General features: G+C 38.9%; 1 protein-coding gene across 1 annotated transcript in view; it reads right to left on the bottom strand.

The window, feature by feature from the left end:
• The window catches only part of LOC130915883 (pleckstrin homology domain-containing family A member 7-like), a 162,126-nt gene that overhangs the window by 31,955 nt on the left and 105,815 nt on the right, over window positions 1–24,356 (bottom strand). The window contains exons 8-14 of the mRNA XM_057836055.1: window positions 22,840–22,940; window positions 10,464–10,645; window positions 9,502–9,996; window positions 8,380–8,926; window positions 8,100–8,183; window positions 7,231–7,407; window positions 525–578 (exon numbers count right to left, since the gene is read on the bottom strand). Coding sequence (XP_057692038.1) covers window positions 525–578; window positions 7,231–7,407; window positions 8,100–8,183; window positions 8,380–8,926; window positions 9,502–9,996; window positions 10,464–10,645; window positions 22,840–22,940 — 1,640 coding nt within the window. The remainder of the gene's footprint in view (window positions 1–524; window positions 579–7,230; window positions 7,408–8,099; window positions 8,184–8,379; window positions 8,927–9,501; window positions 9,997–10,463; window positions 10,646–22,839; window positions 22,941–24,356) is intronic.

The raw sequence follows: 24,356 nt of genomic DNA, 5'->3' as shown, positions 1-24,356 counted from the left end.
GCCACAACACATGCACTGCCGAGCCTTCCCATGCCCACTTCACTACACTGGCGTATTCTACATCGCTGAGTGCGTGCGTGTGTGCGTTTTTGTAATAATGAGTGGGACACACATGGCGGCAAGACACGTGATCCTGTTCAAGCAATCTTGAACAGTAGCCTTCACATGCACGAGCACGCTGATATGGAAGTAAATATACACGCACGCACCCACCCACACACAAACACACACATAGCTTACGGTCATTAGAGGCCTGAGAGGCCCAGCAGTGCAGTGTAGTAGCAAACTGTGAACTGCGAGGATAAGGGGCTCTAGAGCTCTGATCTGCGAGTCAAGAAGAGACTTACAGTCACACGATGGCGGCTGTCGATGGTTATAAGACTATGAGTCATGTTATTATTAGGATTATTTATGAGCTGCATAGTTGCGTTTAAGGGTGTGCCATGGCCCCAGATGTGAACATGCATCAGAGTTGAAAAGGTGTCTACACATAGACAACCAATAAAAATACAAAAAAGTCTGACCTTCAAGTCCAGATACTCCAGGTCCTGCTTCAGCTGTTTGTACGTGTCGTCCACCTACAACAACAAAACAACAACAACAGTGTTTTTGTTTGACTATGATTCGCAATGCAATGATAATTGTGTGTCAACAATGCTGAGATGATGTTCACAAGTAAAAATGCCAGAGGAAGAAATTGGGGAGTGCGAGAGATGACTAACACTTTAGAAATATTTTAGTTCCATTTTTTCCACCAAGTTTCATAATTATGCTATACAATATGCATGAGAAAAACACTCAGAATTAGATTGCTTCACATCAGTAACAGGCCTCAAAGGATAAAAGTAAAATCTTGCATCAGTCTTACATCATCAAAATCGGCATCGATTGGCTGCCAGAGGCAGTGCTCAAATCACTGAACGATAAAAAGTCACCTGTGACCCCAGGTTGAACCCTGGAAAATACAAATTCCTGTGACAACTGAGTTCCAGTCCCTACAGAACCTTCCTAGTGTGAGCACAAGGATTCTGAGTGACGGAACGCTGCTGCGTTCATTCGGCATTCATATAACTGTAGTTTCATACGTAACGTTCATTGTGTTTCATCCTTGTTGACCGACAGAAGCGGTGCTGAAAGCACTGCAACAGTGGAGGCCAGCGCAAGGCCAACAACAAAGGAGTGACGTACAACTGTCGAGTCGTGAGGAGACCGACGGCCACCACGCAGAAGACGAGGGCCACAAACTGGGAGAGGGGTGCGCACATTGCCGTCGCCAGCGAGGGCAGGCAGCCGCCGACCAAAAGAGCAACTGCTCCGACCAAATACCGTCGCAGCCTATAAAGGTGAAACCACACAACTTTGAAAAGTAGACACAATGCTACCAGCGATGCAACAACGTAAAAGTATGAGGAGCAAACCCGCAGGAAAGCAGTGTCAAACGGTAAGCAACTGCTACGCGCGAAGAAAAAGGGACTAGAAATCGGTTGTCATCGGAATTTATTTCTTTTCCGGGGGTCAAACTTGGGTCACATGTGACTTTTTTGTATTGCTACTCGTACTGCCCATGAGCGAAGGGATTGTTCAATGCTCTCAGCACCGCCTCTGGCGGTCAGCCGAGGATGAAGTACAAACGGGATTCGGTTGAAATTGGAAAATTGTGTAAAATGTAAATAAAAACAAAATACAACGATTTGAAAATCCTTCTCAACCCATATTCAATTGAATACACTACAAAGACAACATATTTAATGTTCAAACTGATAAACTTAATTGTTTTTTGCCAAATAATAATTAACTTAAAATTTCATGGCTGCAACATGTCCAGTAGACGTTGGGAAAGGTGGAAAAAAATACGGAGAAAGCTGACGAAAAGCTCATCAAACACCTATTTGGAACATCCCACATGTGATCAGACTAACTGGGAACAGGTGGGTACCATAAAAGGAGCCTCCCTAAACATGCTCAGCGATTCACAAGCAAGGATGGGGCGAGGTTCACCACTTTGTCCACAACTGCGTGAGAAAATAGTTGAACAGTTTAAGAACAACATTTCTCAAAGCAAAATTGCAAGGAATTTCAACATCTACGGTTTATAATATCATCAAAAGGTTCAGAGAATCTGGTGAAATCAATGCACGTAAGCGTCATGGCCGGAAACCAAGACTGAATGACCGTGACCTTCGATCCCTCAGACGGCACAGCCTTAAAAACCAACATGAGTGTGTAAAGGATACCACCAAACGGGCTCCGGAAAACTTCAGAAAACCACTGTCGGTAAATACAGTTCGTCACTACATCAGTAAGTGCGGGTTAAAACTCTACCATGCAAAGCAAAAGCCGGTATAGGGGTGCATTAGTTCCCATGGCATGGGTGACTTACATTTCTGTGAAGGCAACATAAATGCTGAAAAGTACATAAAGATTTTGGAGCAAAATATGCTGCCATCCAAGCGACGTCTTTTTCATGGACACCGCTGCTTATTTCAGCAAGATAATGCCAAGCCACATTCTGCACGAGTTACAACAGCGTGGCTTCGAAGTAAAAGAGTCCAGGTTCTCCCCTGGCCTGCTTGCAGTCCAGACCTGTCTCCCATTGAAAATGTGTGGCGCATTATGAAGCGTAAAATACGACAGAGAAGACCCCAAACTGTTGAACAACTGAAGCGGTTCATCAAGCAAGAATGGGAAAGAATTCCACATGAGAAGCTAAGAGAATTACTCTCCTCTCTTTCAAAACGTTTATTAAGTGTTATTAAAAGGAAAGGTGATGTAACAAAGTGGTAAATATGCCCTTTCCCAACTTCTACTGCACGTGTTGTAGCCATGAATTTCTAAGTGAATTATTATTTGAAAAATAAAGTTTATGAGTTCGAGCATTAAATTTGTTGTCTTTGTGATGTATTCAATTGAATATATGTTGAAAAAGATTTTCAAATAATTGTATTTTGTTTTTATTTACATTTTACTAGGGCTGTCAAAATTATCGCGTTAACGCGCGGTAAATAATTTTTTAAACTAATCACGTTAAAATATTTGACGCAATTAACGCACATGTCCCGCTCAGACAGTATTCTGCCTTTTGGTACATTTTACAGCAAGGTTTTTTGTGCTAACCGCAAACTCTTGTGGTCCCTTTGCGACATGGTTTATTGCTTTCTTGCCAGTTCAATATGGCTGCACGACGTCTCGGGCTGACGCCTACGTTGTAATGTTGTGCTTATATGATCCTTGGACAAGATTTGTCCGTAAGTATGGTTGTTGTAAAGAATGTACATATTATGTTAGTAAGCGAAATGTTATATTTTTTGTATGAGACGCTTTTTGTTTATGTTTAGTGAACCTGTATAGCGTGCTAAGCTAACGTTGTTGCTAATGCAATGCTTGTGTACTTTTTTTTTGTAGTTTCACTACGGTCTAAAGAGGACAGTGGTTTGAGGCCATTTTATTAATAAATCAGATGAAAAAGGAAGAAGTCTGATTATTAAGGCGTCGTTCACTAGCTGTCTAGCTTTGGAAAAAGTAGACGCTTCCGAGTGAGGACAGCATAGACAGATTTAAATGACAGTAGAGTGAAATGCCCACTACAGTCCTTATGTACCGTATGTTGAATGTATATATCCATCTTGTGTCTTATCTTTCCATTCCAACAAATTATTTTACAGAATATATATATAATTTACAGAAAAATATGGCATACTTTATAGATGGTTTGAATTGCGATTAATTGCGATTAATTACGATTAATTAATTTTTAAGCTGCAATTAACTCGATTAAAAATTTTAATCGTTTGACAGCCCTACATTTTACACAATTTCCCAACTTCAACCGAATCCGGTTTGTAGAAACATTGGTTAAACGTACATCCATTTCCACAGTTTAACTGCTTTCAACCGAGTTCAACATATCATTTAGATTCTGTCAACAGGGCGAATCTCATGGTTTAAATGAATGAATCAATCTAAAAGGCAAAACCCAAGCAACTATAACATTCATCGGTTGAAATACTTTTGCTTAATTTTTCAAATTTTAGAAAAAGTGCATGTTCGATGAGTCAAAATTTAATTGCACACCTGATAGAGATGTACATTTTGCTATTTAATTACGTTGGAATTCATTGAGTGACAGTGCTGCATAGACATCATCACTATTGACGTGTCACTCCGTCATTCTTTGCGCGACGCCTTATCAGAGGGGGCCGAGCTTCATTTAGTAATAGCAGAAGATGGCACACGCTCATGTTGGATTTAAACTTAGATTTACCAACGATTGGATTTAACTACGAAAGTTGTACCGCATACAAACAGGAAGGATTGTCTCGAGTGATTTGTTCCAGGATTCAAGGTAAATATTATATTTTTCATACCATGCATGTGTGATTGAAGTATTTATTCGCAGGATTTTTCTCCCTTGTTTACACATGGAGGCGGCAAATTTTCGTAACTGACTAGCCTCATAGTTTATTTTTAACCAAGAATCGAGACTGTTTCATGTCTATATCCATAAAGAATTCAGGGATTTAAGTATTTATTCACAAGAATTTTCGCTACAAAAGCGCTGTTTACGCCAGGCGGCCGCTAGCCTCATTCACTAACATAGTAAAATTGTACTTCGTCAATATACGTAAAATAAACGCTAACTGCACGGTTTCTTTGCTTTTAACTAAGAATCGAGACGGTTTTACGTCCATATCGATTAAGAATTTGGGGATTTAAGCATTTATTCACAATAATTTTCGCCAGAAAAGCTCCTTTTACGTCAGGCGGCCACGAGCCTCATTCGCTAAAATAGTAGCATTGTACTTCGACAATATACATAAAATAAACACTAACTGCGCAGGTTTCTTTGCTTTTAACCAAAAATCGAGACTGTTTTAGGTCCTATCTATAAAGAATTTGGGGATTTAAGCATTTATTCACAATAATTTTCGCCAGAAAAGATTTTACGTCAGGCAGCTGCTAGCCTCATTCGCTAACATAGTAGCACTGTACTTCAACAATACTGTATACGTAAAATAAACACTAACTGCACAGGTTTCTTTGCTTTTAACCAAGAATCAAGACTGTTTTACGTCCATATCTATGAAGAATTTGGTGATTTAAGCATTTATTCACAAGAATTTTCACCAGAAAAGCTTGTACGCCAGGCGGCCGCTAGCCTAATTCGCTAACATAGTAACATTGTACTCAGGGCCGGCCCAGCCTATACGCAGACTATGCAGCTGCTTAGGGCCCACCAGGGGGCCCCCAATCTGGCAATTGTTTAATTTGTGTTCTATTTTGTTTCCGACAGTTTGCTTTATTTGACTTTTGTGAGTTTTGAGACTTGATTACAAGCTTAAAAAAATAAAAGTTCTTCCTTAACTTCTTTCTTTCCTCTTTTAGAAAAAGGTTTGGCGCTATCTACTGTAAGTACTGACAATCATTTGGGGTGAGAAGTTTGAAGAATGCAATGCAACAAAATCTGATTAATATACAAAATATGGACGTATGGGTTGGATTGCATGTATGGGTTTCACAGTACACTGTGACAAAATGGTGGGCCAAAAATATGGGGCCCTTTGCATTATTTTGCTTAGGGCCCCCAAATGGCCTTTCCCTGATTGTACTTCATCAATATACGTAAAATAAACGCTAACTGCACAGCTTTTTTGCTTTTAACCAAGAACCGAGACTGATTTACGTCCATATGAGAAGAATTCGGGGATTTAAGCATTTATTCACAACACTTTTTGCCAGAAAAGCTCCTGTTACGCCAGGCGGCCGCTAGCCTCATTCGCTAACAGTATATAGTGTATAATAATAATAAAGGGCTATTTTATTCTATAATAAGTTGTGATTGTATATATAATTGATTAATAATCTAGTTACATATTGTTTATAATTGTTTCTGCATGTTTTCCTCAAGTATTAAGTTTCTGTTGTTAAATTGAGTTATTTATTAGCTGTTGAAAACTTGCAGTAAATAAAAAAAAATTTAAATTGGTAAAAAACTTATATGATATGTCAAATATTGCTATTGATCCTGAAAATATAGGTGATTATCTCTGCATTTGTTTTTTTGTGTGCATCTAGTGTAAAATCTGAGACTTTTATAGCCAAATTGAAGTTGTGTTATACTTCTATAAAACATAATTAATCGGGATTTTATAAGGGAACGACTTTGAATTTTTTGATGACGCTGCTCATGGAGGCTCATATATGGCTAAGGTAGGTGCCTGTTTTAGTTTTAGGTCAGCAGCAGCTTTGGTTTTGTAAATATTTGAATTTGAGGTTTTTGAAAATAGGGCCCCTATGAATCAGCCCCGTTTCTTGTGTCATGTCAATAGGTTATGAAGTCTATAGTTGCTGCTAATAGCAGATAATATATTCCAGCATTTGCACTCGAATCAATCCATATTTGCATGGATTACAAAAATGTTTGACCCCATTTGTCTTTGCACAAAAACACCATCACCCTCACGGACAATTTGCTACAACATCACAAACCATTGAAAACAACGTGAGCCAATCCTGCCAATGTCACAACCACAGTCATCCAAGCAGCCAAAGCATACAGCAGCCAGGAAGCCACATGCTTAATTACAAAAAACACATGGAAGCAGGCCAGCCAAGAACACAACACATTGTTTTTTTTCTGTTCACGTGCGGCCGTCTCAAGATGATTAAGATTAAAGGTAGAGGCTGCCACTGACCACACAGTTGACTGACAGCTACATTATCTATGGTATGTGCTGTGCTTTCCAATTACTATGAAAATTTTAAAAAGATAAATTTACAGGCTTAAGGCCTGTCAAGTCACCATTTTCAACTTTGAAATCTTACTCCTCTGCTATTCGTGAATCGGCTTGAAACTTGAAACAGATATGTTGAATTGGCCTGTATGAATCGATCCTTGGAGCCGGATTTTTGTAGTTTTTGCATTAGGGCTGATTAATTAATTGCGGGCTTATTTGTTGCCTGTCTGTTACGAGTTAGACATAGCCTTTAACCTGTAGTGTGCTGTAGCACACGCGAGTTTGTAAACACAAAAGTCTCATTCTTAAATAAACATTCTACAACTAACGCACCAAGCAATATTTGATATTATAAATTGTTTAATTTTGAGGAGAAAAAAACGCCATAGCACAGCTTTAAATTAAATGTTAAAGGTGATGAGTCAAATGGTTCCTTACTGCAGGGCAACCTCTACCAAGCCTCACTATGATGAAGGCGGTTGGGTATGCCGCCCACCTGAGTGTTGCCCAACAGACTGAGCTGGGTTAAAGTAGGAGAGCAGCCGGTGTTGAGGAGAGGGCTGGCGCCTGACAACCCGTAGCGCTCAAGCTGCGCCAGTGTGTGCTGGCGGGTTGCCGCCATCTTGGCCTGCTGGCGGCGCAGCTGAATGAGTAGCAGGGTCAGCTCATCGGGCTGTTTGGCGTCATCAATATGACCAACACACACCAGAGTGTTACATTTTCACTTCAGTTTGGAAGGATTCACTTCATTTTTTTTGCCATGAATTAAATCGTAGGATCTCGGAAAAAGTGTCAAATCAGCACCCTTTGTGGTATTTTACCCTCGCTTTACCCAGGTTTAAACCCCATTTTGAAAAACCAACCCTCAATAACTCTTGAATTTGAAATCATAACTTGACATCTTCAACCGTGTTTAATAAAGTATAGATACACCTAAATGAAAAATTCTTGGCCGAAACAAAAAAAACTAATAAGAAAACCGAGGCTGAAAACCGAAAGCAATTATTCAATATATATTATACGTATACATTTTTTACGTTGAGAAAAACACAATGAAACCAAAAATTATTCAGATTTTTGTTGTTGATACTATTTAAATTGAATTGTTCATGCTTAAAATTACAAAAATATTCATTTGACAATATTTATTTGGTACTGACATTTCAACGAATGAACAACATAAATTATGATTAAATACAAGGTAAAAACTATACTTGACCCACTATACATTAAATAGTAACGTGCAAGTATGTGACCTGCAGAACAGCATATTATATTAAATACTTAATTCTAAAAAATGAAAAAAAAGCTTTTCTGTCTTATCACACATTTGTCTAAAGAAAATTTTAGTTGAGTAAAACATACCGTTTTCCCGTGGAGACTGGGTGCACTGACCGTGTGAGTGATGTAGTTGGATGGAGGCAAAGAGCGCCTCTCGATGGTGGACGCCTGCAGCACACAACCCATTCAAACCAAACAATTTCCAGTTTACAGTACATCACTACATATACACTTACACAAGAGACACTGACACTAGTTTGTATTCCTCAACCTGTAAGAACTAAACCCTCATATTTTTAAACCCAATACAAAATCCTTGTTTTAAACAGTAACAAGGCTCAAAAACGAGTTGAGATGAATTTACCTTGAACACCTGCGACTTGGTCCTGCGAGGTGAAATGGCAAACGGAGAGTCCACCATTGACACATCAGCCACCGGTCTTACTGTTACACGGTCAACTGGTGTGTGTGGCCGGCGAGAGGGCGACAAGGTCTTGATGGTGCCCGGTGGAGGCCCGGGAGGCGGAATATCCGCGGGCGAAGGTGGTACAGACACGCAGCGTGGCGGCCCGTTGTGTTTGGTGGATGGAGGAACAGTAGATGGCGGCCTGGCACCAAAAGGGTATTCCGGCGCGGGCGTGTACACTGGTGCCGTGGGGCTACCGAGGCGGTACTGTTGGCGCTGCTGCCACTCGTACAGTTGCAAGACGGTGTTGGAACCCGAACCGCCCAACTCCGGGGTGAGGCGGAAATGGCTCAGGCGGTCCTGCGCGTACTTGTACTCGCCGAGGCGTGCCAAAGAAGGACTGTGGCAGGGGGTCTTTGGCAGGGTCTGGTGTTTGTCCAGAGTACTAAACTTGGGCTGGGAGGGTGGCGTTCGGCGGGGGAGGGTGTTGTCTCGGGACGGAGGACTGTAGCAATGAAAAAAAATACACAGTCAGTTTCAAGGCTATGTATCTGGAGTCTGTGGTATATTAACAGTTTTTACACTTTTAGTGAAAAAAAAAAAAAAAGTAAAATCTGTGCATTCTGTTTCCACAGAAAATTAATCAGATTTCTACCTGATTGATAATTGTGAGATATTTCTGGTACAGGGTTCCTCCTTAGCGAACAACATTGGGCATCACCCAGCATACTACAGGCTGCAGCAGCGGGACCATGACATGTATTGCCATGAATGTCGATGTTTAGTTTAATTGCCTTTAATAAAAGGCAATGGTGATATACTGTAGAGCTGTTTATCAATATTAGATAAAAAATGCACTTGGGGCAGAACTATTACTTCTGTTTTCATACAATTTTGATTCAGTCAGACTTTTTGGAACACATAATAACCAAGATTCAATATAATCTTGGTAGAATTTTGAGGGGATAATTGAATGCATTCCTTTTTCATTTGCACTTATAACATAAGGATTACAATGTACATGGTATATGTCCTGGAAGAGAGCTATCTAATTTGTTTAGCATCGTTTCTGTCACCTACCCTTTCTGCTCAGCTTTTTGCACCTTGACCCACTGCTCCACCTGTTCCAGAGTACTCCTCCTCCTCATCTCCTGATGAGCTTCCGGGACCCTCTGGTAAGTCCCCGCCGCGATCCCGTTGGGCTCTAAAATAGGGCTAGGGGTCTCAACCAGGCCATTCCTGGAGGTGGCACCCGGGGGAAGCGTGGAGGCAGACCGCGAAGGAGCTCGAGACGGTACCCTAGACTCAGGCGCCGACGAGGACGCGTTTTCCGGTGGCTGGAGAGCCGTGGACGTGGGATTGGCAGGCAGGGATGCTTGGGTGTCCATCTCCACGGAGACAGGAGAGACTTTGTGGAAGCTGCAGCGATCGTCCAGGTCTTGATCGATGGGCTCAAGCAGAACCTCATGCAATACGGGTTTTTGGGGTTCTGGAGCCTTGTGGTTGTTGACATGATTGGTATGCGTGAAGGTCTGATGATACATCACGTTGGCGTGGTTCGACTGTTCAATTTGTCTGTGAAGATAAAAGAGGCTATAAATGAGTTGGAACAATTTAAATCCAGGCTTAAAAAAAATAATTTGAAACCCTAACACTGCTTTTAATTCCTATTAGGGACCTTGCTGAAACCTTGATTTGAAACCCTCCTTTGAGTTTGGGTAAGGTGGGGTGAGTTTGTGTGTGTCAGTTTTAGTACTGTTGTCTTTTTTGCCAAGGACAATTTGAATTTAATTTCACCTGACCTTACTTTTTAGGAACTCGCTTAGTGAGCAATTTAAAGCTCCACTGATTGTGTTCAGAATGGATGCTGGTTGGAGGGTTAAATCACGGTCAGGGCAGGCTTGGAGGACAAACAGGCAAAGTCATATTCCTAAGAATATCCCTGGACCCAAAATGGAGCCATTCTGAGTTCAAGCAAATTTAAAATATGTACTGAGACACAGTGTGTGTGTGTCAATGTGTGTGCATGTGTGCGCTCTGACCTGCCACCAGAGTGGATTGGGCCGTTGATGTTGGCGGCCTGGTTCATGGCCCTCAACCAGGTGTTCATATCTTCCTGCGTGTCGGCGCTGAAGTAGTAAGTCCTCATGCCAGTGTGCTCCGCCTGAGAGCCAATCACAGAGCTGCGTTTGTAAATGTACGAGCGCATGCCCGTGTGGCCGGCCTGCGGGGGGAGACAGAGAGGAAAGCAAAGGTGTCACAATCTCTAACTGACCCGAGGACATGCCTTGTACTGTACACAGACCGCACCAACAAACAAAGAGAGAGACAACAACAGCAGCAGCCAGTCACAAACAACAACAACAAAGCTTTTGACCAATGAGAGAGAAGGAATACAACAATAACATCTAATTGACCTCACAAGTGTTTTCCAATGAGACTATCTGTATTATTGTACATCTAAGTTTGCATGTGTATGTGTAGGTCTAAATGCGTGTGTGTGTGTATGTGTGGGGCTAGGGCTGTGCGTGTGTATGTTAGTGTCTATGGATGTATTTATTTTAGTGTGGGGGGGGGGGGGGGGGACTAATGAGAAGGAAAAACCCAACTACAGTGGTACCTCGACATCGACATGCGATCTTTTCGACATCCGACATGAAATTTGATTCGTCTTTTGTCTCGATATATGACGACATGCTCGAAATACAACGATTTATGACAGCGTTAAGTTCATTGTCGTCGCGCAAGGCGAACTCACAGAGATTTTCTTGTGAGAGAAATCAACATGTGTCCCAAGAAGGTTAATGCTGAATAATGCAGGTGGTGAAAATTTACATATGTCTTATTTAATGCATTTCTTAAAGTAGACAGAACACAGCTCACTGTATCCGCATGCACACGCCGTCTCCTCTCACCTCTGTTCACCAGTCTCGAGAAGGTGACAAAAAAAAAAAAAACTTTTTTCCCCCCTCCATTTATTATTATTAGAGATGTCCCGATCACGTCATTTTCAAAGTATCGGAATCGGCAAAAAAATATCGGCCATGCCTTTTTTTAATATATATATATATATATATATATATATATATACACACAGTGTATATATATATATATACACACAGTGTATGTATATATATATATATATACTAGTCCTTCTAAAAAAATTAGCATAATGTGATAGAGTTCATTATTTTCTGTAATGTACTGATAAACATTAGACTTTCATATATTTTAGATTCATTGCTCACAACTGAAGTATTTCAAGCCTTTTATTTTTTTAATATTCATTATTTTGGCAAAAAAGTCAAGAAAAAACAAAAATCCCTATCTCAAAAAATTCGCATATCATGAAAAGGTACTCTAACGAAGCTACTAACCTAATCATCTGAATCGACAAATCAACTCAAAACCCCTGCGAAAGATTCCTGAAGCTTTTAAAAACTCCCAGCCTGGTTCATTACTCAAAACCGCAATCATGGGCAAAACTGCCGACCTGACTGCTGTCCAGAAGGCCATCATTGACACCCTAAGACACAGAAAGTAATTTCTGAGTGAATAGGCTGTCCCCAGAGTGCTGTATCAAGGCACCTCAGTGGGAAATCTGTGGGAAGGAAAAAGTGTGGCAGGAAACGCTGCACAACCAAAAGAGGTGACCGCAACCTGGGAAAGAATGTGGAGAAGGGCTGATTCCAGACCTTGGGGGACCTGCAGAAACAGTGGACAGAGTCTGGAGTAGAAAAATCCAGAGCCACCATGCACAGGTGTGTGCTGGAGCCACGTTTGAACCTGAAACAGCGGCAGAAACGCCTGACCTGGGCTACAGAGAAGCAGCACTGGACTGTTGCTCAGTGGTCCAAAGTACTTTTTCAGATGAAAGCAAATTTTGCATGTCATTTGGAAATCAAGGTGCCAGAGTTTGGAGGAAGACTGGGGAGAAGGAAATGCCAAAATGCCTGGTCCAGTGTCAAGTACCCATAGTCAGTGATCGTCTGGGGTGCTATGTCAGCTGCTGGTGTTGGTCTCCTGTGTTTTATCAAGGGCAGGGTCAATGCAGCTTGCTATCAGGAGATTTTTGGGCACTTCATGCTTCCATCTGCTCAAAAGCTTTATGGAGATGAGGATTTCATTTTTCAGCACGACCTGGCACCTGCTCACAGTGCCAAAACCAATGGTAAATGGTTTACTGACCATGACGTTACTGTGCTCAATTGGTCTGCCAACTCTCCTGGCCTGAACCCCATAGAGAATCTGTGGGATATTGTGAAGAGGAAGTTGAGAGACACCAGAACCAACACTATGGATGAATTTCAGGCTGCTATCGAAGCATCCTGGGCCTCCATAACACCTCGGCAGTGCCACGGGCTGATTGCCTCCATGCAACGCCGCATTGAAGCAGTCATTTCTGCAAAAGGATTCCCGACCAAGTATTGAGTGCATAACTGATATAATTAATTGAAGGTTGACTTTTTTTGTATTAAAGAACACTTTTTTGTATTGGTCGGATGAAATATGCTAATTTCTTGAGATAGGGATTTTTGTTTTTTCTTGACTTTTTTGCCAAAATCATCAATATTAAAACAATAAAAGGCTTGAACTACTTCAGTTGTGTGTAATGAATCTAAAATATATGAAAGTCTAATGTTTATCAGTACATTACAGAAAATAATGAACTTTATCAGAATATGCTAATTTTTTGAGAAGGACTAGTATATATATATATATATATATATATATATATATATATATATATACACACACACACATATATATATATATATATTAGGGCTGTCAAAATTATCGCGTTAACGCGCGGTAATTAATTTTTTTAATTAATCAGGTTAAAATATTTGACGCAATTAACGCACATGTCCCGCCCAGACAGTATTCTGCCTTTTGGTAAGTTTTACAGCAAGGCTTTTTGTGCTGTCTAACAGCGAACTCTTGTGGTCGCTTTGCGACATGGTTTATTGTCTTCTTGCCAGTTCAATATGGCTGCACGACGTCTCGGGCTGACGCCTACGTTGTAATGTTGTGCTTATATGATCCTTGGACAAGATTTGTCCGTAAGTATGGTTGTTGTAAATAATGTACATATGATGTTAGTAAGCAAAATGTTATATTTTTTGTATGAGACGCTTTTTGTTTATGTTTAGTGAACCTGTATAACGTGCTAAGCTAACGTTGTTGCTAATGCAATGCTTGTGTACTTTTTTTGTAGTTTTACGACGGTCTAAAGAGGACAATGGTTTAAGGCCATTTTATTAATAAATCAGATGAAAAAGGAAGAAGTCTGATTATTAAGGCGTCGTTCACTAGCTGTCTAGCTTTGGAAAAAGTAGACGCTTCGGAGTGAGGACAGCATAGACAGATTTAACTGACAGTAGAGTGAAATGCCCACTACAGTCCTTATGTACCGTATGTTGAATGTATATATCCATCTTGTGTCTTATCTTTCCATTCCAACAATTTATTTTACAGAATATATATATAATTTACAGAAAAATATGGCATATTTTATAGATGGTTTGAATTGCAATTAATTGTGATTAATTACGATTAATTAATTTTTAAGCCATAATTAACTCGATTAAAAATTTTAATCGCTTGACAGCCCTAATATATATATATATATATATATATATATATATATATATATATATATATATATATATATATATATATATACGTCATTCAAGAAAAGTTTAGGGCAAGTGCCTATTTTTGGTTATAAAAAAAATATATATAGTTTAGGGCAAGTGCCTATTTTTGGTTATAAAAAAAAAATATATATATATATATATATACACACACACACACACACAGTACTGTGCAAAAGTTTTAGGCAGGACACCTGCCTAAAACTTTTGCACAGTACTGTATATATTTTAATTAAATCGTTTTCTAATTGTATTTAACGTTACAGACATAATATGTTACACCCATCCGGAGTCTTCAGTTTAGACTTAAGCTAGGGTTATCAAAAATATCCCGATAACGGCGGCAATTAATTTACTAAAGAATGTGTCACGTTAAAATATTTAACTCTATTAATGTATGCGCTGCACGACCCTCTCACTCATTGTCGCGCTCAATCTGTAATGACGCCGTTTTACCTATATAGAGAGATAAAAAGGCCGCGCAAAATGAGTAGAGTGAATTTTGGCAGCCTTTGGAGCCATTCTTCTATTGGCTAAAGCCTTGCCATCCCTCTCCCTATGATTAGAAATATCATGGGAAGCAATGTGGGGAAGCAAGGTGGCAATTGATCTTTGTCTTAACACCTTAAGTTAATTCCCAAAGCAGAGAAGATATATCCATTGGTAGCACGACGCACAGTCATGGTTCCACTTCCCATCATGGTTCCACTTCCCATTATGCATTGAGGCATGGCTGCAGTATCATTACTGAAAGCTCAACAAATACACTAGATGGCAATATTTAGTCACAATATACAAAGTCAAAAGTCTTTCTATCCGTGGATCCCTCTCACAGAAAGAATGTTAATAATGTAAATGCCATTTTGAGGATTTATTGTCATAATAAACAAATACAGTACTTATGTATTGTATGTTGAATGTATATATTCGTCAGGTTTATTCATTTTTTTCTTAATGCATTGCCAAAATGTATATGATCGGGAAAAATTATCGGGAATGATTGGAAATGAATCGGGAGCAAAAAAAAAGCAATCGGAACAACCCTAATTATTATTATCATTATTATTATCCTTATTACAATTTGTATTTATAATTCATTGTTGCCATGTGTAATTTATATTAGTAATTGTAAGGATTTACCTTAGGTTTTTGAGCTGTAGAACAAATTAATCGAATTACCATGTGTAATGTATTGTTATGGGAAAATCGACAACCATTTCGACTTACAAACCAGGTCCTGGAGCAAATTAAATTCGTATGTAGAGGTACCACTGTATTTGGCTATAAATTGTAAATGTTTTTTTCAGGTTAGACAATAAAAAGGATCATCCTTTATTGTCTGTGTCTAATTAATACATAATGTGTTGGATTTGGCCAGCAAAAAGACCGTAATGTGACTACTGTCTTCATTCATAAACACATGATTTTCCTCCCTAATATATTTTGCAAAAACAAAGTAAATAAAAATTCAAATACAATATTTGGATAAAAATATTGAGACATTTTTCTCCCCCCACTTTTTATCCACTGGCTATTTTCCCCTAAATGTCCCTGTGAATGACTGACTCTGAAAAGAACCCAAGAGAGTTCACCAGAGTGCTTTTAGTGTCTGCGTAGGTGGCTAGCGCTACAGCAATAACCGCAGGAAAGAATGAGGTGGCTATTTTTTTTTTTCGTCCATTGAATTAAAAAAAATAAAAATAAAGCATTGTGGAAGAAGAAGATCGCCTGCGAACAAGGTTGTTTATCTGCTTTCATTAAAAATGCAGGATTTTATTCCCCTTGGAATTATTTGGGCTTTATGAGACTGGAGAGAATTCAGGAATGGACAATGAGGGCAGACGCGTTGAATGTGTTACAGCAAGGACTGTCTATAACAGAAGTGAACATACAGTAACCTTTGACAACAAAATAGGAAACTGAAATGAAATAAAATAAAACAAAAAATGTTTAACTATTTTTACTATGATAACATTATCCAGGTTCCATACATAAGTCTGCATGTAGATTAATGCATATTTTGACATTGACATGCATAAGCAAGCACATTATTGTCTCTTGAATAAATGTGAATAATTTTTTTTTTAATCACAGTATGACAAGTTTACAACAAATAATTTGAAACGTTAAACCAAAGTTTTTATATTAAATCGGATTGGTTTTATTTTCATTTTCACCTTTTTTCAAAACCAGGTAAACCCCTGCTTCCAACAATCATTGCAATTTTGCAGATATTTCCACGTTCCCATTTTAAAATGCTGTAAGGGCTTAACCTTTTGGCATCCTTCTGTGGGATTACTGAACAAACGTGAAGGAGGGTAGGGTAGGGTAGGGTGTTGATTGGTGAAGACAGTTAACAGTCACATGTGGGGACTTTGAGAAAAAAAATCTTTTTGAAATAAAAGAGTCCAAATGTTCTCTATTGTTGTTGTCTCATTGGATGATGTCATGGTATTTATGTATCTAATCGCTGTCCAGGCTCACTTCCTTTCATTCCCCTCACTTTACTTTCCATTCATCGGCTTCCTTCCCTTCCTTTTCCACGCATACGTCAGTCTCACGTGTCCTGACACTATTTAAAGAGCGCATTGTGCTCGTAAAGATAAGCTAAAGCACCGCACAGCTCCTCCCGATAAGGTGTACCACTGTGAAATCAATTCCAAGTTAGGAAAAACGCAAACTGGGGATTTATTTTACAGTGGGGAGAAAAGCATACAAAATGGAGACAATAATAGCCTCTGGCTGTCTCGTTTTCAAGTCTGCTGCTTTAATGGAATAAAATACACTCTCTGCCCTCTATTTGTAAAGATGCATAAATCCTGTTAAGAGTAATGTAACACCTTTGAAAGAGCTATATTGTATTGTATATATCTTACTGGCATATTCCAAAATGCTAAAAAAAAAAAATAATAATAAAAGGTTCTTCCCATAGACATTAGTGGACCGCATGCAGAGGATGACGTTGATATGACTTGAACAATAAGCCCCATGAAATACCACCACAAATGTAAAAAGATACAGACAAAGAAATAGCAAACAGAGAAAATAACACAACAAAAAGCTGATCATCATCATGCAGAGAGACAAGTGACAATGTCCAGAATATTCCCACATCCGACAAAGGGTGAGAGTACCTATATTACGTGCCTCGCTGGGGTGTTTGGGAGAGGTGTCCCGTTCGGGCGGCCGACCAATGGGAAGAGAGGGAAGAGCAGGTGGAGGGTGGAGGTTTAATTGTCACGCTCATCATATTTCAATTTATTACCGCTCAGGTGCGTGATTTTATTCAAGTTTTTTTTGTTGTTGTTGTTGTTGAAATCTAAATGTAATTTGTCTATTCCAACTTACAAAGAAAACACGCCTTGTATAATTGGGATTGTCAGTTGCGGGTGTGCATTTTTTCCCCATCAGTGCCATGTCCAAAAATAAGCCAGACACATTTTATTTATAGCCAGAGGCGTGGAATCCCAAGCGTGATCCAGAGTGGACACAAACAGCTCTTACTACAGCGTGCCGACAATTGCAGCTTTAAAAATAACATTATTCATCATAGCAATTTCACATAAATCTATTTGGTCACATTAGGTCCTAACTACCAAGCATTTACATTTGTATCAACTGGCATGTCATTATTATTTTTCAGATTTGTTTAATTCAACAATTAATCTTTATATTATCTTAATAAACTTTTTTAATTTTACTTTAAAAAGAGAAAAGGTCCTAAGAGTTTGCCCAACCATTCATTAGTAGAAATAGACTTTTTTATGTGCTACATGACAAACAAAAAATTGCCTCTTCTGGGTATAATAAAGATACCTTGAACCTGAGCTCCGCTCTGAGGAAAGAAAAAGAAGGAGCTCAAGTGGAAGCTATAAATAGATCAACTATTCAATAGAGTATGTATGTATGGTCCATGGGCTTGTTCCATTCTTTAATTCAGCCCGTCCAGATTTATTCATTTTAATAATCATATCATATTATTCAAGTATTGCTGCATTAGCTCTTTCCTTCCTACAAGTGGTTTACATACAAACCCTTTCCTTGTGAGTCATATTGACCAGTTTTTCATATTAAATTTTTGGGGAGTATGTTTTTCTGATAATATAACAAAAATGTAGGATAGGCTTGTTCTTCTTTTTATCTATACATTTCAAACATAATTTGTAACTCAGATGACAAAGTAGATGCATTGACTGAGCAGAGGGCAGAAATGTATTGAAATGGTTAAGCATGATTCAACATTTTTGCTGTGCAAAAAATAAAAAATATCAGAAAAGTGCTAAAGATAGTAAAGGAAATAATATATATTAAAATTGTATTACAATAATAAATATACTAGTGAATATTGTACATTTAGTCAGCGGACAAAGAGAAGGATTGACTGCTTCCCTCATATACAAACCCCGTTTCAGGAGTTGTGCCAAAGGGAAATCCATTCCACGGAAGCCTCAGTATTAAAACCTCCTCTGACAGCCGGAACGAATTTCACTACAGCAGGTGCCTGTTGCCAAATCATTTTGATGGCCCATTCACAGTAGTAAAAACCTAGCTAATATTAACACACGGGCCAAGATGCCACCACACAGCCACGACGACTATGTAAGGGTGGTATACAAATCAAGAGTTTAATGCTACTTCTTGTGGGAATTGGACATACATTGATTGATGTGTCAAATTAAAAAGAAAAAAAAATAATTGCAGCCAACAACCGCCCACCCCCATAGATTGCTTTTGCATTTATTTATTTTTGGTATCAACCAGTTTAGCAATAAACTCTAGTAAATCTATTTTGCAAATTTCATTTTCCAGAAAAGTTAGCATTATTTTTTTCAAACTTGTAATATACTGAATATATTTAATCTAAATGAGGTGTTACAACGATTCTTAATTCAAAGTTATAATTCCCTTTGACCACACTGTGATGATGTGACTTTATTAATGCCCAACATTTACTACTTATATACGTAAGGTATTAAGGCTATAATATTATTATCATGTTGTTGTTTTTTCTTGAAAGACTGAAAAGACAGACATGTTGTCAACCCTCGTTTATCCAGTGTCATGCTTTCCAGACCCACTTGCAATAGGTGAAAATTCTTGGTAGAGGAGGACCATGTACAGTGGTATGAAAAAGTATCTGAAACTTTTGGAATTTCTCATATTTTTGCATAAAAGAACCATCAAATGTGATCTGATCTTTGTTAAAATCACACAGATGAAAAAACAGCATCTGCTTTAACTAAAACCACCCAAACATTTATAGGTTCATATTTTAATGAAGATAGTATGCAAACAATGACAGAAGGGAGGAAAACAAGTAAGTGAACCATAACATTTAATATTTTGTGCCCCCCAGCCCCAAATCATGATGCTCCCTCCACAATGCTTCACGGTCGGGATGAGGTGTTGATGTTGGTGGGCTGTTCCATTTTTCCTCCACACATGACGTTGTGTGTTAGTCCCAAACAATTCAACTTTGGTTTCATCAGTCTATAAAATATTTTACCGAAACGTCTGTGGGGTGTCCATGTGCCTTTTCGCGAACATTAAGCGAGCAACAATGTTTTTTTCAGACAGCAGTGGCTTACTCATTGGAGTCCTCCCATGAACACCATTCTTGGCCGTAGTTTTACATAAAGTGGATGCGTGCACAGAGATATTGGACTGTGCCAGTGATTTCTGTAAGTCTTTAGCAGACACTCTAGGGTTCTTTTTTTACCTTTCTGAGTGTTCTGCGCTGAACTCTTGGCGTCATCTTTGGTGAACGGCCACTCCTTGGAGAGAAGCAACAGTGCCAAACTCTCCATTTTTAGACAACTTCTCTGACTGTCGATCGATGAATATCCTGACTTTTAGAGATGGTTTCGCGTCCTTTCCCAGCTTTATAACAATCCTTGATCGCAGGTCTTCAGACAGCTCTTTTGACCGATCATTGATACACATCAGACAATGCTTCTCATCAAGACGTTTCTTATCAGGTGTGTGTTTTATAGTGGGCAGGGCAGCTGTCCCCTGTCACATGACTTAAAATGTTTGGTAAAAAATTGTTTTCAATTGCTCTTTAAGTCTCCTTAGGCAGAGGGTTCACTTACTTATTTTTCCCCCTTCTGTCATTGTTTGCATTCTATACTCATTAAAATATGAATGTTTTGGTGGTTTTAGTTGAAGCAGACACTGTATTTTCATTTGTGTGATTTTGATAAAGATCAGATGACATTTCATGGTGATTTTTTGCAGATACATGAGAAATTCCAAAAGGTTCAGATAATTTTTCATACCACTGCAATTGAATTAAGATTTAAAGTTTTATCCCTCATACATGCTTTAAAAACATTTAAACTAATAAAACACACTCAAACTTGTTGAGAAATATATTGTAAACACTATTGAAAACAAAAATACTAATTCTAAGTATAAAATGAATACAAACTTAGTAAATACTACGTACTGCAGTGTTTGTGTACATGCATATTAGTGCATATACTGTAGTTTAAACCTTCTCTCACACATCTCCAATTGTGTTTATCGGCAAAACAGCAATGTTTCTCTAATCTTTATGATGTGTCTCCGAGTGTTAATTTATTTTTGTGGTTATAATATACAACTCAATCTATATTTTGATAAGTCAGTACTTCTCAAATAGAGGGGCGCGCCCCACTAGGCGGGCGCAGAGTGATGCCGGGGGGTGACACATGAAACCTCGGGGAACATACTTTTATGCCGTACTAGAATAAAGTGTAATTGCACATCCACTCAGTGGGTGGCAATGGCCCACCAACTGACTGTTTTGAACCAAACAAGAGTACACAGCAAAGAGCACTAGAGATATGAAGAGCTAGGATGAGGAATTATGACAAAGCATAGGTAACGTTTGGCTTTTGGCTATGACTTAATACAGTAAGAGATTAGTAAAGACAAGTCTGTTTACTATGTCTAAAAATGTTTGCAGCAGACAGCAGGAAGCCAAATCAATTAAGACGTCACTTGTAGACATTAGACCCCAATCACATTGAAAGCCACTTGATTTTTTTTTTTTCCCCAGCGAAAACGTGCCGAATATTGCGAACAATCATCCCGCTTTGCCAGTGTTACATAAGTAAACCAGCGAGCACTGTTAGCATTATATAAGGTGGCATACCAAGTTGCTCAGTGCAAAATGTCCTCACACCATAGCAAAGGAACTCATACTCCCTGTAGCAAAAATAAGAACTGTCCCTCTGTCCGCTGACACTGTCATTTTTGTTCTAATAATTTTCGTTTTTTTCGGTCAAATTGTTTGGCATATTGTCCTCATGAGTTACTGTTGCTAATCAATTAGAATTTATTATTATTTGTTGATTTTGTTAAATTTTATTTTTCGGAATCAAATGGTCAAAAAAATGAAACTTAGTTTTGATGTGATTTTTTTTTCCCCCCCCAGGCAAATTGATGCGGTCTTTTCTGTTTCGAACAAAACAATGTTTATAAAGTTATACTTTATTGTAAGTTGATCTATATTACTTATCTTTAATATCAAAAAGGACACAATGTTTGTAACAATTTTATAGACAAATGATACTATTTCAGTGGCGGCAGAGAGTTGGGAGGGGCGTAACAGAAAATAATTGAGAAGCACTGGTATAAGTGAAACATCTTGATTTTCATTTGAGCTGTTTATTTTATTAAACTGGGCGGCTTTTACGCTGTGATTGAGATGGATACTATCTTTCCCATCTGGCAACCCTGACCACAACACAATCACATCACATCCCCACATGTGCAGAGCTTAAAAATGTAAGTTACAGAAATTTGCTCAGAAATTTACACTTTGGTACCGGTATATATTTCTTTGTGACTATCTCCAGTATTCATGTCTTCCTCGGTGGTATTCGGTGTACTTCCGAGTCGTCCTTCTGCATTCGTATTGTGGCTTTTTGCAGTTGTGTTGCAAACATTTGGATTTGTGTTGCGAGCGATTGCATTCATGTTGCGGGCAATTGGGGTTTGTGTTGCGGGCAATTAAGGTTCGTGTTGTGGAAAACGGGATTCATGCTGTGGCAATTATTGTGGCTAATTGCATTAGTGCTGTGGCTATTTGCAATCATGTTTTAGCCTATATAATTAATTTTTTTTTTTTTTTTCCCTTTGGAATTGGCATTCATGTTGTGGTAATTTGCATTCATGTTTTTTTCCATTTTGCAAAGCGTTTGGCAGTTCACCTGACGCTTCTCAGCCACCGTACAGACCTTGCTTCATACACATACAAAGTACACGCACAATAACAAGTGTCTTGCTTCCGTTATATATTTGGTTTGTGTTGTTTTTAATTGTTTTAATTCCATGTTTAACTCTAGCTGGCAACCAATTCAAGGTGTACCCCGCCTACTGCCCATAGCTGGGATAGGCTCCAGCACTCCCATGACTCTCGTGACGATAAGCGGAACAGAAGGTGATTCTATTTTTATTGATTTATCTACATCACTTTGTCTCAGCTATGGTTGCTTTATAAGAGCTCTATGAATAGAGTTGATTAAGAAGAGCTTTGTTTTGCTCCAAAGGCACAATGAAGGCTCTATTTCAAAGACTGTATTGAATGGTTTCTGCATTTGAGTTGAAACATTCGATTGGGATCATGCTGTCTTCATAAAAATGCAAGATGCACATTTGACTGCTCATTTTTACTGATTCAATTTTTTTCAGGCGTTTTACAGTAGCCAGAAAGTCACCAAACTATACCTAATGGTTATTAAATGTTAAATAAAGGGGGGGGAAAACAACCTACCTTGAAGGCATACTTGCGGCTGATATGGTCCTCCGGTCCCACGGGTGAAATGACATAGCTGGGAAGCGGAATGCTGCCCAGGACTGCCTCCTCTCTGCTGTCTGTGTAAGGGAAGAGGAGGGTGGGAGGTACATTGGGGGGAATAATGGATGAGAAAATGTTTCCAATTATTGACACTTATCACCTCCTGCTGATTAAGTCTCGTTTCGGGGGCAAATAAGCCCAAACAAACTAACGTAGTAAATTACTTACACCCATTGGACACTGATTAAACATATTGTCATTGATAATATGATGGCTCAATTTCACTTTACAGTTATTTGGAAGCTTTAACACCATTTGGAAAGTTCAACTTCTCAAGTTAACTTCTTTATACGCTTGAATAAAAATGGTTCCACGGCGTATGAAAGGTAATTTGACTGGAAGGCAAAGGTTCATTTACGCTCAAATATTTATTTATTGATAAATTTGGTTTAAAATGTGGCCAAACAGCAAGTACAGACAAGTATATGGCGGAAAACACAGACAAGACTGAAAAAGCAGTTTCTGCTCTTGCACTCCTCTTTATAAGAAACTGCTGTATTTTAAGCAAAAACAACTGTTGTGTTTGATAGAACAATATGTCTATATGCTGCCATAGCAGATTCGTGGCGCATGAAGCCCCCGAACTATTTTTAATTTGTCTGTTTTACCCTGAACTATTTTTAATTTGTCCGTTTTGCCCTGAAAACCCCTGTTTACAGACGTCGCCCAACCGCTTTTGTTTCAACCCAGCCATAAAACGAAGGTAATTAATTAATATTTATTATTCAAAATTTCTGTCTTTTTTAGCTTAGAATCATTAATTGATGTCTCATATTTCATTTTTTTTAAAAATATGACTTTTTAAAAATTATTCACTTACATATTTTAAACTTTTAAACAAATTATGTCACATTGAAAAAAATTGCGTCCGTAAATAAGTCACGGATATCTAACTCAGACCCGGCGGCATGGGCGGGCATTAGGGGGCCGTGCCCGCCCTGAGGGACGGCTGTGCCCGCCCTAGCTCGATTAAACTGTACTGTGTAATTTTTTAAAAAATTTTTTAAATCTTCCACGAAAACACACACACACACGGGGAGAATGAACCCTATATTCCAGTGTTTTTCAATCGATTGTGCCGCCGCCGCGAGAAATTATCCAATGTCGCTTTTTTTTAACATCGTCGGGCAAAGTTGCAGTAGGAAGGAAGGAAGGAATGTGGAAAAAGTTCTCGGTTGTGTGCAGATGAGTCGTGTTGCGTTCAAGAACTGCTCGGATTTCTAGCCGTCAGCCACCTTGCTCTCCGTAACAATGTGGACCCCAGCACTTCTACTGTTCATTATTTGACTCGTCAAGTGTCGATATATACAAAAGTGTCCTTTCCATTTTATCCATATGTGACGACCGTTAATCCTCCCTCTTTGTTTTATTCCAACACATTATCGAGGACAGCTAGGTGGGAGATACCTAGAAATCCGAGCAGTTCTTGAACG

This window comes from Corythoichthys intestinalis, chromosome 5, assembly GCF_030265065.1.
Source record: "Corythoichthys intestinalis isolate RoL2023-P3 chromosome 5, ASM3026506v1, whole genome shotgun sequence".
NCBI classification, from domain to species: Eukaryota; Metazoa; Chordata; class Actinopteri; order Syngnathiformes; family Syngnathidae; genus Corythoichthys; species Corythoichthys intestinalis.
This window is presented reverse-complemented; position numbering and strand designations above follow the sequence as displayed.